Source organism: Myotis brandtii, unplaced genomic scaffold (genome assembly GCF_000412655.1).
Source record: "Myotis brandtii unplaced genomic scaffold, ASM41265v1 scaffold842, whole genome shotgun sequence".
Taxonomy (NCBI): Eukaryota; Metazoa; Chordata; class Mammalia; order Chiroptera; family Vespertilionidae; genus Myotis; species Myotis brandtii.
In genome coordinates this window covers 109,430-124,791 of record NW_005371421.1, presented here as the reverse complement: position 1 = coordinate 124,791, position 15,362 = coordinate 109,430, and the positions used below count along the sequence as shown (strand labels likewise).

Genomic DNA, 15,362 nt, shown 5'->3' with positions numbered 1-15,362 from the left:
CTTTTTTTTTTTTTTTTTTTTAAGGGGAAGTGAGAGAGTGTTCAAAATTGATAAATTCAGCATTAACAGAGATACACAATAAAATTAAAATGATCCTAGGAATGTCAGATGATATGACAAGGAATTTGAATAAATAGAATAAAAAGTAAATGATGTATAAAAAATAATTTCTAAAACAGTCCTAAAAATGAACTTGTAACCACACTTAAGTCATTTCAGCAGAAGCTATAAATTAATTACTACTAGTTAGATATGATAAACTATTAGATAACACAAAGCTCACAACATAGAGACCTCAGCATTGGTAGAAATTCTAAAACTAGATTCCAGCTATTTTTGAGGATTAGGTATTTCAGCTGGCTGCATACTTTCTGACACAACAGACTTGCTGACGTCTGCTCAGCAAACGTTCTTGTTGATCACTGCCCTTATACCTCTACTGATTCCTACCATTGTCTGCTCAGTGTTCAGGCAAGAAGAACCTAGAGTTCAGGACAGGGAACTAATCAGCACTAATTCACGGGCAAGGCTCTCCTGCTTGCTGGTAGTGAACACTTGCATAGAAACATACGGTTGGTAAGACACTTTCAAACACATCACATTATCAATCCCAAGAAACCTGAAGTTCAGAAAAAGTAAATGACTTTGCCCAGGGTCTCAGAGCTGGGTCAGGGACCAGAATTCTAATCCAGGTTTTTTAACTTCAAATTTCACTTATTTCCCATTCCATGAAGTTACTTCCCATTTTCTTTTAATATATTTTTGTTGATTTCAGAGAGGAAGGGAGAGGGAGAGAGAGACAGAAACATCAATGATGAGAGAGAACTATTGATCAATCCACACTGGGGATTGAGCCCACAACCTGGACATGTGCCCTGACCACAAATCAAACTGTGACCTCCTGGTTCATGGGTCAACGACCAACCACTGAGACATGCTGGCTTGGTGGCCTCCCATTTTTTTTCAAACATTAGCCCTCTGGCTACATTTGTTGAGGCATTTTCCTGGATTTCTGATATTTTCCTAACTGCTATTCTACTGCTGATTCTTAGACTACAATCTCTTATGCAACCCATGTTTCCCTGGCTGATTACTTCCTGTGCTGATTCTTGGCATATGTTAAGTTTTCTTAAAAGTTGGTTTCTGACCCTGATGAGTGACTTATAACTGATGACATTTTTCCATGGGAAACAGTGTTAAGTATGAAGCTGATACTTAATACTAAAATGTAGCCTCATTTCGGCTGACATATTTCCATCTCTTCCAGAAAGTAGACTGCTACTGGGTGTGGCTGAACTAAAACTCCAACTAATCAGAAACTTGAGAGGGAAGAGCTGTATTGGCCAACCAATCCTGTAAGTTCAGTGCTGCTTGAGTGTTTCCAAGCCTCTTGCTCTCTTAATATTTCTAATTAAGAAATGCATACATTTTGATGACTAGTGAAAAACACCAAACAAATCCAGTGAACATTTAAATCTGACAGGTCATGATACTGACACAGTATGTTGGAGTCAGAGAAAGGAAATACTCTATTATATGGAGGTTGACAAATACATGAAAATCAATATTCTCTGGTTACATAGGCTGGTTTAAGCACAATCTAGAATGGTTCCAATATCTTCTCTGTGAGCAAATCCAAAATTCATTAATCACAGAATCAATACTGGCTGTTACCTAGTAAATTTTCTATTTTCTTAAGAATTTGTGAAGAATGTATTTGAGTGACATAAATACACGAGAACATGAACAATGATTGTTTCCATGTGTACATACATACTTTTTGTGGTCGATTCACTCTTAAGCTGGAAAAGCTGAGTTTCCACCTTGGAGAGCTGTTGCTGCAAAGTTTCCACTGTCTTTCTGTGCTCGTCCTGCAAATGCCTCACTTGATCTCGGAAGCTGCTGCGAAGGACCTCATTCTGGGATGTCAGGTGACTCACAGTTTGTGCATGTTCAGACTTCATCATCATGTTCTCTGATTGTATTGAACATAACCTGAAGGGTGACAGGCATGTAATTCATGAGATCTTTCAACTTAAGATGCCGACTCAGCCTTTCTTAACTGGGCCCTGCAAGAGAATTAGCCCTGAGATAGGATGAACTTCTCTCCTATGCATCTAAGATGGGACTAGCTATGTAACAATCTGGGGAGAAATAGCACTGGCTGTCATCTAGTTCAAATTCTAGTCTGTGTTCGTAGTTCAGAGAGGAACCTTGGTTGAGGAACTATGTTGTATGGTTTAGATGAGAAACTTCCTTCATAGTTTAGCAGAAAAAAGCACTATATTTAGGGCATAAATATTATACTTTTAATTAGTGCACTTTGGGTTATCTTATGTGGTAGCTCATATAAATACAGGATTAATATATTTTTCGATTATCCCAAAAACACACAAAAAGAACACTCTTTTGATTCATAAGGAAAGCCTTAAAGGAAAGCATCGCCTTCTGAGCGAATTAACATGACACTCCGAAACACAAAGACTTAGCTTACTATAACCGCTTCTGAATTTCCCTGCACCCAGGTACCCAATTAAAAATACAGGCATCTGGTTCTCTTCCGGGAGCCACTGAATCAGAATATCCAAAGGTAATCCTAGAAGTTGCCTACTTTTAGCAGTTTTCCATGTGATTTTTATGTAGTCAGACTGATCCTAGTAAGGGACCTACTATTTGGAAACTACTATTTTTAATAGCTTAGTTGTAGTATTGATGTTCTATGTTTGACTTTGGTAAAACAAAACTTTTTTTTTTTTTTACACAAGGGATACACAAGTACACTACCATAAAAATTCAAACAATACAGAAGCAATTATAGAAAAACAGTTAAATCCCTCTTTTTATTCACACCTCCCTACCCCTACAGTGTAAAACCCCAACTCCAGGGGTAAAATTCATTAATGGTCTAGCATGTAGCTTTCCAAAATCTCTTTTGTATGTGTTACACATATGGACACCACATACGGTTTTAAAACAAGATTTAGTTGCTAAAGGGGGACATATGCAATAAAGAATCATGCTTCAGAAAAGGTGCTTGTTTTATTAATCCTCACCTGAGGATATTTTTTCCATTGGTTCTTAGAGAGAATAGAAGGGAGGGGGAGAGACAGAGAGAGGGAAACATCCATCTGTGAGAGAGATGCATCAATTGGCTGCCTCCCACATATGCCCCAACTGGGGCCAGGGATTGAGCCTGCAACGGAGGAGGGACGTGCCCTTGACGAGAATTGAGCCCATGACCCTGAGAATATGTTTTTATTGATTTTTAGAGAGAGAGAGGAAGGAGGAGAGAGAGAGAAAGAAACATTGACATGAGAGAGAAACCCTGATCACTTACTTCCCATATGCACCCCGACTGGTGATCAAACTCGCAACCTGGTATGTGCCCTGACCGGGAATCAAACCTGAGACCCTTTGGTGCATGGGACAACATTCCAACCAACTGAGCCACACCAGCTAGGGCCAGAAAGGTATCTTAATTGCCAAATTCATATCAATTAATGAGTTTAAAGAATGATAGTATATATGCTACCCCTTAACCCTGCATTTTTCCTGCAAGAATTTTGTTTAATATGTATCAAGGAAGTAAAGAAAGAACCATTAGCTATCACAATAATTTTCTAAGATAAAAGCTGCATTTTAGAACTAGGGTTTTCAGGTGGTGTCAGTGACACTTCTGAATCTGCCTGCTTGAGAGAGGTAGAAGTTTAAGTCACACCTGGAACTGGAACAACTGTGATGATGAAAGTCCTCTGTTCTTGTCCCAGCTGTTACTGGGGTGTTTATATTAATTAGGTCTCTATTTATTCCTCTACCACTTAAAAAATTCTCACACAGTAAAGTATGAATATTAAAATGTTTAAAACAGAGAATATATAAAGAAAAGGCTATTTGTTTGGGCTAGGGCACAGACAGCACAATATCATTAGAGGAAGAGAGAGAGACATCGATTTCTGGTTCCACTTATTCATGCATTCATTGGTTGCCTCTTGTATGTGCCATGACCAGGGATCGCACACACAACCTTGATGTATTGGGTCAATATATCAACTGAACTACCTGGCTAGGTCAATAATATCATTAGTTTTTCATATTTTTGGGGAAGACCCCTATAAATATCTCAAAATGCTATGAACACTGTCCAGCACTTAGAAAAGTGACTGGCACATAGTAGGTGCTCAAAAACATTTATGGAATGACTGAATTACTTCAGAGGCATCACTTGCACTTTATTTGTGTTAGCAATATAGTTAGCAATAACTTTTCTAGAGTAAAGAATAAGTGTTGGAAATTTCTGAAGTAAACATCAAGTATATACAGTATTATAATATAAACTAACCTCATGGTAAACCCTGGTGATAGTTAGAAAATTGATAGATCTTTCCTGAAACTTTTGATGTATGAAATTAACATACATAAATCACACTGTTAAAAGATTAAAAAGCCAAAAAAATAAAATGCTTTAACTTTTAAGATTAGTATACAATTGGGCATGTATTATAAACACATCTGAGATACATAAAGTATCTTTGATGAAAGACACTCAATGAAGAATCCTTTTCCTCAACCTAGGATACAACTAACATTACCACTCAATTTCTTTATGACAAGAATTCAAAGTTCCTTGTTCACAATAATCTACTTATTCTGCCAATACCCCTAATGTCTATTTATACTGATTAACAAAAGTAACAACTTGAAGACAGAGCTGCAAAGGTAGGTTGCATATTCTTTTTAGTCAGCAGCTATTTTTTTTACATGTTTTCCTCTAAAGAGAAAGAAAAAAATACTTGTAATTTGACACATGGTAGCAAGGTAGTGTTTTTTTGTGATTTTTTTTTAAGGGAACATTCTGGCCATGAAGGCTACAGGAAAGACAGAGTATTGAATGAATACTTTCTCTTAAACAAGCTAAGAACAAAAATAACCAAAAGGGAGAGTTTTAAGATAGAAACTTAAAAGGCAGAAATATTTTGCTGCCTGGTACAAACACTGTTAGTGCTGTTAGCGACCGTACTTTTCCCGGAGTTCCGCCTCTTTAGACACCGTTTCCTGCAGCATCTTGTTGTGCCTTTCTAGCAGAGTATCATGTTCAGACTGTAATGTCTGAAGTTCAGACACATTGATCTGTAAATTATTTTGGGTATCTTGTAATTTGATCTTTAGTTGGTCAACCAGCATTTCCAGGTGTTCTCTAAAATAAACAGAAATAAACAGTTTAAAATATTTTTGAAAGAAGTGAACATGATTAAAATTTTACTTTTAATCTTTCAATGTCAGACTTTTGCTATTATTATGGATGATTCTAAAGTAAATAAAATAATCAGAAGAATTCAGAGACTAGAGTTAAATATGATGCAAAAGACATTGTCAGATTTTAGATCTCAGGCACTTCAGGTTTAAACTTATATGTTTCATATTCAAAAGGGGCAGACCATTACAAGGCATCAAAATAACATATTTTATGTTGTAGGACTATGCCATTAATTTAAAAAGAAAAAAAAATAACACAGTTCTAAGTTATTCATTATGAGAATGGTAGATTAGATCAAGTTATAGTTAAACAAGTCCTTGGAGAAAAACAAACAAAAAAGTACTTGGAGAAAGAAAGTCCCTGGAGAACTTGGACTTTGTAGCTAGATCTTGAATTCCAACCAGTAATTCTACCACAACTAGTACAGTACACTATATTGATTAGTTTCTTTTTTTTTTTTTAAGTAATGTATAAGAAAGTAGAAGGGGTCAGTCCCCTCAGCCTCTGCCGCCACCCCTCTGCCAGTGCTCCAGAGCCACTCGCCACTCAGGCAAGTGGTCTGGCGGGGGAGGGAGCGAGGCCAGTGGTCCTGCGTGCTCTGCACAGCAGCTCCATGGGATCAGCGTGAGGCGTCCTGTGCTCTGAGGACATTCCCAATGCTGCACTGAGAGAACCCATCTTCCGTGGACTGGGAATTCCCGGAGAGCTGCGTTTGTGAACAGCTGGCAGTAATTTCCTAAGTCCCATCTCTTCATTTTCCTTTGTGTTGCATTTTGGAACATCCAGAAACCATGAACATGAACAACATTAGCAATGAAGAGTTTGACTGCCATTTCCTTGATGAGGGCTTTACTGTCAAGGACATTCTGGACCAAAAAATTAATGAATTCTCTTCTTCCGATGATAAGGATGCTTTCTATGTTGCAAACGTGGGAGACATTCTAAAGAAACATCTGAGATGGCTAAAAGCTCTTCCTCGGGTCACCCCATTATGCAGTCAAATGCAATGACAGCAGGACCATAGTGAAGACCCTAGCCGCCATCGGGATGGGATTGGACTGTGCCAGCAAGACTGAAATACAGTTGGTGCAGAGTCTTGAGGTGTCTCCAGAGAGGATCACCTATGCAAAACCTTGTAAACAAGCGTCTCAGATTAAATATGCTGCCAATAACAGAGTCCAGGTGATGACTTTCGATAGTGAAGTTGGGCTGATGAAAGCTGCCAGGGCACATCAAAGGCAAAGCTGGTTTGTGTAATCAACCCAGCGCTGGACAAGTATTTTCCATCAGACTCGGGAGTGACACTTGTAGCTGAGCCAGGCAGGTACTATGTTGCATCAGCATTCACACTTGCAGTTAATATCATTGCCAAAAAACTGGTCTTAAAGAACAAACAGGCTCTGATGATGAAGATGAGTTGAGCAAGAAAACCTTTATGTATTATGAGAATGGTAGAGTACATGGATCATGTAATCGCATCCTCTATGACTATGAGCACATGAAGCCCCTTCTGCAGAAGAGGCCTAAACCAGATGAGAAGTATTACTTATCCAGCATCTGGGGACCCATCTGTGATGGCCTCAATGGCATCTTTGAGCACTGCGGCTTGTCCGAGATGCACGTGGGAGACTGGATGCTCTTTGAAATCATGGGTGCTTATACCATGGCTGCTGCTTCTACTTTCAGTGGATTGCAGAGGCCGACTATCTATTATGTGATGTCAGGGCCGACATGGCAACTGATGCAGCAAGTCCAGAACCGAGACTTCCCGCCCAAGGCAGAGGAGGATACCGGCACCCTACCTGTGTCCTGTGCCTGGGAGAGTGGGATGGAGCGCCTCCCGGCAGCCTGCATGTCAGCTCGCATTAACGTAGAAGCCATTTCTGTAGCTGTTATGCGAGTGTAGCTTGACTTAAGGGATTTGGGGGGACCATTAACTTAATGATTGCTAGTTTGAAATGTCTTTGTAAGTGGGGTTGACACAGATGGAACAAGGTGGAAGGCCTAGGTGATGGGGTCACACTTATCTGTGTTTCTATGGAAACTATATGGATGTTTGTTTTATATGGATTTTTATTCAATTCTCAAACATGCAATGAGAGCGCCCCTTAGCTGCCAGGCAAGCATTTGTAGCTTATGCATTGGCAGAACCGGCCCAAGGCTTAGTGTTGTGACCTGTTTTAACAATAAAGTACTTTGGAAATTAGGCATTGAAAAAAAAGAAAAGAAAAAGAAAGTAGAAGGAACATATAACACTCATATTAAAATAATGTGAACCGCAAATTCTGGCACAATTAAAAAGTCAAGTCTTGGAAATGGTGACATTTTTATATTGTGTAAATATTCAACTTTAGCTTTAAGATGAGCTATTGATAGAGAAAATATCTCATCATTTTCATCCTATAGTTGCTATTTTTAATGGACACCTAAACAAAAATTAATACAAGCAAAAACATACAAATACTGCAGGATATTTAGTTCTATTTGGAACAGTAAGAGTCAGATGTAAAACTGCTTTAACACTGAACTTCTACTTATAAAAAGAAAATACACATGCTGTAGAATGCCCTATCATTTATTCCTAGCATATTTTAAAATAATTTACAAAAGTATGTTAGTTTTAAGAAAGCATTAAACAATACACTATTGAAATAGTAACTGAGATAGATGATCATAAACTTAAGAAAATCCAATTCTAGACCAAAAATTTAGTACTTAATTTAAAACTTGTGAAATAAGTAAAATTTTAGGAAACTTCTGTTTAGCATAATTAATGGTGAATAAGTATATTATGTAAACCTTTTTATTCTTGTATTTCTAAACTTTCAAGATTGGGAAACTTACAATGTAACTTTGTCTGTGTTTCACTATGACCAGATTCTACTGCAAGGTGAAAATATTATGCCTGTATTTCAAAGCCTGTAGCCTGGTTTCACTGTTTCCTTTACACATATTTTTGAGTTTGTAACAGTGCTTTTCACAGTGACCTTCCCCTGCTGCTGTCTGGAACACAGTGAAGCCAATACCTTTCTCGTTGCTGATTACATGCAAAATACCAGTCAAAAGAAATCCAAGTAGGATTTTCAACCTACTGGGTGGAGAATGTGCCATGGGGAGAAAAACCCTGTATGTTTCCTATAATTCAGACTTTACCTTTCTTGTTTAGCTTCCTCAGTTTCACCCTGAGAGGCAGATTTATTTTTCTGTTGTTTCAGAACATTATGAACTCGGACTTTGTAGCTTTCAAATTCAGAGGTTATAGCAGCTTGTTCCACCTATAATATTTAAAAGAGAGAAAGATTTTCTATTGCATTTTCTTTAAAAAAAAAAAATATATATATATACACACATATATATTTTTTTATTGATTTCAGAAAGGAAGGGAGGTGGAGTGAGAGAGAGAAACATAAATGATGAGAAAGAATCATTGATTGGATGCCTCCTGCATACCCCACACTGGGGATTGAACCCACAACCCAGGCATGTGTCCTGACTGGGAATTGAACCGTAACCTCCTGGTTCATAGGTTGACTCTCAACCACTGAGCAACGATGGCTGGGCGCATTTTCTATTGTAACATGATCCTCTATTGTCTTTCAGAGAGTAATGCATTAAGATGACAACTTGTTTTTGAAAATGAGGACAATGGCTAACACCTTTTAGCCCCTAATTATTAACTTCAGCTAAAAATTGTGCTTGGTCTTACACTTTTTAAAAGATTTTGAATGATGTAATTTTGTCTAACTAGAGATATGCATCTACCATGTTTTATTCCCTGTGTGGACCGAGAAAGAAGATACCTATTAAGAAGGGCTCCTGGTGGCTAAATGGCTCAAATTTTAAAGTACAAAGCCTAGAAGATCTTGGCGTAGGTGAAAGCCTGTACTCATTGCCTCCCACAACCAATCAAAATTACAACTAAAATACAGAACCACCATCATTCAGAACTGCCTGAAAGCTGGCTGAATGGAAGTCCTACAACTAGAGAAATAAATAAGAAAGTACTTTGAGACTGGTAGGAGGGGTGGAGGCGCAGAAGGGGTTGGTCCAACGCCCTTGTGTGCCCTTTATTTAATCGAAGCGAGATCGTCTCTGTGAAGGCTACCAGCGTGGAGCAAGGCGTCCTAGCCCCACACCAAACCTCCCAGCCCAGGCTCCCAGAGATGGGGAGAGAAGTCCCTATAACCATGGATTATAGAAACCAGCAGGAATTGTGGCTGAGTGACACAGAGACTGCTAGAGACCCGGGTGTTCCTCTTAAAGGGCCAGTACACGAACTTACTGACTTGATCACTCTGAGCTCCAGCACTGGGCAGCTTTAGGGGACCCAGACACATACAGGGAGGAACTGGATTGTCTGGCATCGGGGCAGAAACTCAGGGGTGGCTTTCTACCAGACAGGAGTGCTCACAGGGGACAGTGTTCCTGTCCTGGGACCTTCCCTGTCACAGGCTGACTGGCAGACATATTTGAGTCTCCATCAGCCTGGAGCATACTGTTAGTTCTGCCCTGGGAATTCCCTGAGATCCCACCCCATCCAATTTGCAGTCCCACACAAGCTGTTTGTAGCAGCTTTTCCATATGAATGGCCAGACCGGGCGCAGGCTTCAGACTTTGCTAAAATCTCTTAAATAAGCTGTAGCTGGTGACAGTGTGCCCCAAACCTATCAATAAAAGGCCCAAGACCTGGCACTAGCACCACCCTGCCTTGCTTCACAGCTGGGCCTAACCTGGGCACCTCCAAGCCCAATGCAAATAACAGCCATCTGTAGATCCCTCTGTAGCTCCTGCCGGATAGCCCCAGGCACTGGCTGACTTTGAACTTCCCTGAAGGCCCTAGAGCCTGTGCACCCGGTGGACAGCTTCAAACCATAGCAGATTACAACTCTACACATCCACAAGTGACCTACTCAAGAGACAGACTCAGTGAGCACCCAGCCCCACTGAAGCAAGTCCTGCTCCATAGGAGTGTTTCCTGCACAGCAGCTCTCCCACTGTAGTTGACGTTGGTCCTCACAGCCAAGTGGCCTGGAGGTCAATTCCTCCCAGTGACACCAACAGCAATCAAGTCTTAACTATAAGACTGCATACAGCCCACACAGGGGCATACCTAGAATGCCCAGCTCAGATGACTAGGGAGGCTGAGCCACTGGGCCCTACAGGACAACTATTACACAAGGCTACTCTACCAATTCTAGGAGACATAACAGCTCTACCTAATACATAGATACAAACACATGGAAGCAGCCAAAATGTGGAGACAAAGAAACATGTCACAAATGAAAGAAATGGAACCAAGCAAACTACTGGATATAGGGTTCAAAGCCACGGTTATAAGGTTACTCAAGGATCTTCATGGGACTTAGAGAGACTTTTGAGGATCTTAGTATGAATGTCAAAGACATGGAAAAGGACCAATCAGAAATTAAGCATACACTAACTGAAATAAAGAAAAATTTAGAGGGATTTAACAGTAGAGTAGAGTAGTACCAGAATCAAATAAACAATTTGGAATACGAGAAAGCAAAAAACACCCAATCAGAGGAGCAAAAAGAAAAAAAGAATCCAAAAATATGGAGATAGTTTAAGGAGCCTCTAGCACAACTTCAAGCATACCATTTGCATCATGGGGTTCCAGAAGGAGAAGATAGCAAGATACTGAAAACCTATTTGGAGAAATAATGACAGAAAACTTCCCCTACCTGGTGAAAGGAATAGACTTACAAGTCCAGGAAGTGTGGAGAGTCCCAAACAAGAGGAACCCAAAGAGGCCCACACCAAGACACATCATAATTAAAAGGCCAAGGGTTAAAAACAAAGAAAGAATCTTAAAAGCAGCAAGAGAAAAGCAGTTAGTTACTTACAAGGGAGCATCCATAGAACTGTCAGCTGATTTCTCAACAGAAACTTCGCAGGCCAGAAGGGAGTGGCAAGAAATATTCATAGTGATGATAACAAGGACCTACAACCAAGATTACTCTACCCAGCAAAGCTATCATTTAGAATTGAAGGTCAAATAAAGAGCTTCACAGACAAGAAAAAGCTAAAGGAGTTCATCCCCACCAAACCAGTATTACATGAAATGTTGAAGGGTATTCTTTAAGAAGAGGAAGAAGAAGAAGAAAAAAAAGATAAAAACCATGAACAATAAAATGGCAATAAATACGTATCTACCAACAACTGAATCTATAAATCGATAAAAGTGAACAAGAAATTTAATGAACAAAATGAACTGATGAATAAAATAGAACCAGAGGCATGGAAACTTGGAACAAACTGACGAATCTCAGAGGTAAGGGGGGAAGGGGTGGGGTAAGACATTAACCAAAGATCTTACCTGTGGACACAGACAGTAGGGTGGTAAGGGCCTGGGACTGGGTGGGAACCAGGTGGAGGGGGCAAGGTGGGAAAGAGGGACATCAGTAATACTCTCAACAATAAAGATTTTAAAAAAAGAGAGAGAAATTAAATTAAAATAAAAATAAAAAACAGCCTAGCCCTGGCCTGACAGCTCAGTTGGTTAGGGCATCATCCCAATACATCAAGGTTATGGGTTCGATCCTAGTCAGGGCAAATATAAGAATCAACCAATGAATGCATAAATAAGTGGAACAACAACTGATGTTTCTCCCTCTCCCTCCCCCCACAAATCAATCAGTAAAAAACAGGCCTAACAGCCATTTCTACAAAGGGGTCCCTCATGCAAACTGCACATCAGGCAGAAACCTGCCCTGAACTAACTGCCTCTACACTGAACTGTCTGCCTGCACGTGCTCCTGCCACCTGAGCCAGCCTATCTTATAGGAATTCCTGGAATCCTGTTTTAACCAATTGGACTAAGGCTTTCCCTAGTCCAACTGAAAAGAGAAACAGCTCTTTTCTGACCAATTAGGAATTGCCTTTTAGACCAATCAAGGACTTGGAGTCCTCATTTGCATGAGGATAGACTAATTAGGAACTAGGGGCATGGACTCCTTTCTATATAAGTCAGCTCCTCTCTGGCTCTGAGGCCATACTTTTCCATTCCACTGAAGAGTGCATTTCACCGGCTAAGCTAAACCACCAAAAATGCCTCATTGGAACAGAGTGGACCAGACCAGCACAGGGCAAAGCAGACCAGTGAGGAGCAGAACAGAGCTGCCTAGCAGAAGAGGGGCCTGGCCAACTGTTGCCTCTTCCCAGGGCTGCCTTCACAGCAGTACTGTTGTTATAGTCATGCTGTATCACAACTGAGCTGTTTGCACTGAATAAAGATTTTCTTCACTGCACCCCAAAGTGATGATTCTTGTTGGTGTGAAATTGGCACTAATGACAATTTGTTGACATCTGGTAGAATAATTTACTATCCATACATTTTATAATGACACTATTTGCCTTTAGAAATTTAGGAAGATTTTCATGTATGGTGTATCCTCTTTGTATAAATATAAGAAAAGCAGAGATTAAAACTGGCTACAAAGTCAATGGATGCTCCACAGACATGTTCCCAGGACCAATGTGGAATTACAATTATAATTTAAAAAAAAACCACCATCCTGAATAATCAACTGAAGACTAGCTGGAGAGAACCCTGATAACCAAGGACAGAAAGTGGAGACCACATAGTGAGTGGAAGGGCGGAGGTGAGAAAGGGCTGGTTGGACTGCCACAGACAGCAGCTGAAGGTACAGAGGGGTATCTTAGCTGTAGGGGGTTGCCCTCTGGGGTCTAAACCCCAAGCTGGGCCCCCAAGCAGAGAGCACCAGAACTGAGAAAGGTGCCCACATAGCATCTGGCTGCAGAAAGCAGCAGGGTTACTGTCTGCTAGGGAGAGATGGTTGGAAATGCAGGCACCCTCTTAAAGGGCTAAGCACAGAATTTCGTGTGCACCCACTCACCTTGGATTCTGGCAAAGGGAGGGCAGAGTAGACTGGAGCTGTGTGACTAGAAGGAGCCAGGTGGGGGATCTGGGATTAGAGCTCGGAAGGCACACACTCCAGTTTCCTGTGCTGAGTGATTCCCTCACAATGCAGAGGACATCTGTCTGATGCAGACATTTGCTATACAGGCAGTTTTTTCCCTGGGGGAAAGATAGTTAACCCACCCTATTGGAAAATCCCTTGCCCCAGCATGTGGAGTTTCTGAGGCCAATTAAGAGACCGAGAATAACGTTTCACCTCCAGGCAATTGCCCCACTCTGTTGGAAAAACTGTTGCCCCACCTGTGGATGATTCTCAAAACTGAATCCAATCATTATGCAGGTAGAGGCAGGTCTCTGGACTTTGAATATTTGCCTGATCTAATTAGTCAGAAACAGCATTTGACATTGGAAGGCGTAGCAGATCTACTTAATATACAGTCACAAACCCAAACAGACAGCCAAAATGGGGAGACAATAAAAACAACCACCAAAAGAAAGAACAAGATAATTCTCCAGAAGAAGAGCTAAATAAAAAGGAGCTTCCCAGACAAAGTAAGGCTAAAGGAGCTTATCACCACCAAACCTGCACTACAGGAAATCCTAAAGCAGTGGTTCTCAACCTTCTGGCCCTTTAAATACAGTTCCTCATGTTGTGACCCAACCACAAAATTATTTTCGTTGCTACTTCATAACTGTAATGTTGCTACTGTTATGAATCGTAATGTAAAATATCTGATATGCAGGATGGTCTTAGGCGACCTCTGTGAAAGGGTCGTTCAACTGCCAAAGGGGTCGCGACCCTTGGTTGAGAACCGCTGTCCTAAAGGGACTGCTCTAATGAGAAGAAGAAATAGAGAGAGAAGCCCAGGCATACAGAACAAAAATTGCAATAAATAAATACCTATCAATAATAACTCTAAATGTAAATGGAGTAAATGCTCCAGTCAAAAGACATAGGGTGAATGAATGGATACAAAAACACGACCCAACTATATACTGTCTACAAGAGACCGACCTCAACAAAGAACAAAGGATTCACCCAGAAAAAGTGAAGGGATGGACAAAATTCTTCAGGTAAATGAAAATGAAATAAAAGCTGGGGTAGCAATACTTATGTCTGAGAAAATAGACCTCAAAGTGAGGGCCATAACAAGAGATAATGAAGGCCACTGCATAATACTAAAGGGATCAAAACAACAAGATGACATAATTCTAGTAAACATATGCACCCAATATAGGAGCACCTAAATATATATAAATAACTTCTGGAGGATAAAGGGAGAGATTGACAGCAATACAATCATAGCAGGGTACGTTAACACCCCATTGACATCACAATATAGATATTCTAGACAAAACATCAACAAGGAGACAGCAATCCTAATCAGTACAATAGATCAGATGGAATTAATTGACATTTTCAGAACATTTCACCACAAAGCTACAGAATATATATTTTTCTCAAATGTACATAGGAAAATTTCAAAGATAGACCACAGGTTAAGACACAAACTAAGTCTCTACAAGTTCAAGAAGATTTTAATTATATCAAGCATCTTCTCAGATCACAATGGCATGAAATTAGAAATCAGGTACAATAAAAATACTAAAAAACATTCAATCACATGGAGGCTAAATAGCATGCTATTAAACAGTGAATGGGTTACCAAAGAGATCAAAGAAGAAATGAAAAACATCCTGGAAACAAATAACAATGAAAACACAACAATCCAAAATCTATGGGGCACAGTGAAAGCAGTCCTGAGAGGGAAGTTCATAGGGCTACTGGCCTACGTAAAAACAAAACAAAACAAAACAAGAAAAACTTGTAATAAGTTATCTTACCCTACAACTTAAAGAATTAGAAAAAGAGCAACATGAAAAATTCAGAGTAAGTAGATGGGAGGAAATCATATAGATCAGAGCAGAAATAAATGACATAGAGACCAAAAAAACCCCACAAAAGATACAAAAGAACTGGTTCTTTGAAAGGATAAACAAGATTTATGAACCTCTAGCCAGACCCATCAAGAAACAAAGAGGCCGAAACCGGTTTGGCTCAGTGGATAGAGCAGGGGTGGGCAAACTTTTTGACTCGAGGGCCACAATGGGTTCTTAAACTGGACCGGAGGGCCGGAACAAAAGCATGGATGGAGTGTTTGTGTGAACTAATATAAATTCAAAGTAAACATCATTAAAAAAAAGGGT

At 40.0% G+C, this 15,362-nt stretch overlaps 1 protein-coding gene and 1 pseudogene across 2 annotated transcripts in view; one reads left to right on the top strand and one right to left on the bottom strand.

The window, feature by feature from the left end:
- Positions 1 to 15,362, bottom strand: part of GCC2 (GRIP and coiled-coil domain containing 2) — a 101,792-nt gene that overhangs the window by 9,775 nt on the left and 76,655 nt on the right. For both annotated transcript variants that reach the window (XM_014532101.1, XM_005884654.2), the window contains exons 17-19: positions 8,408 to 8,529; positions 5,018 to 5,194; positions 1,778 to 1,995 (exon numbers count right to left, since the gene is read on the bottom strand). In XM_014532101.1, the coding sequence (XP_014387587.1) occupies positions 1,778 to 1,995; positions 5,018 to 5,194; positions 8,408 to 8,529 (517 nt within the window). The remainder of the gene's footprint in view (positions 1 to 1,777; positions 1,996 to 5,017; positions 5,195 to 8,407; positions 8,530 to 15,362) is intronic.
- On the top strand, positions 5,749 to 7,355 carry LOC102263488 (annotated as a pseudogene).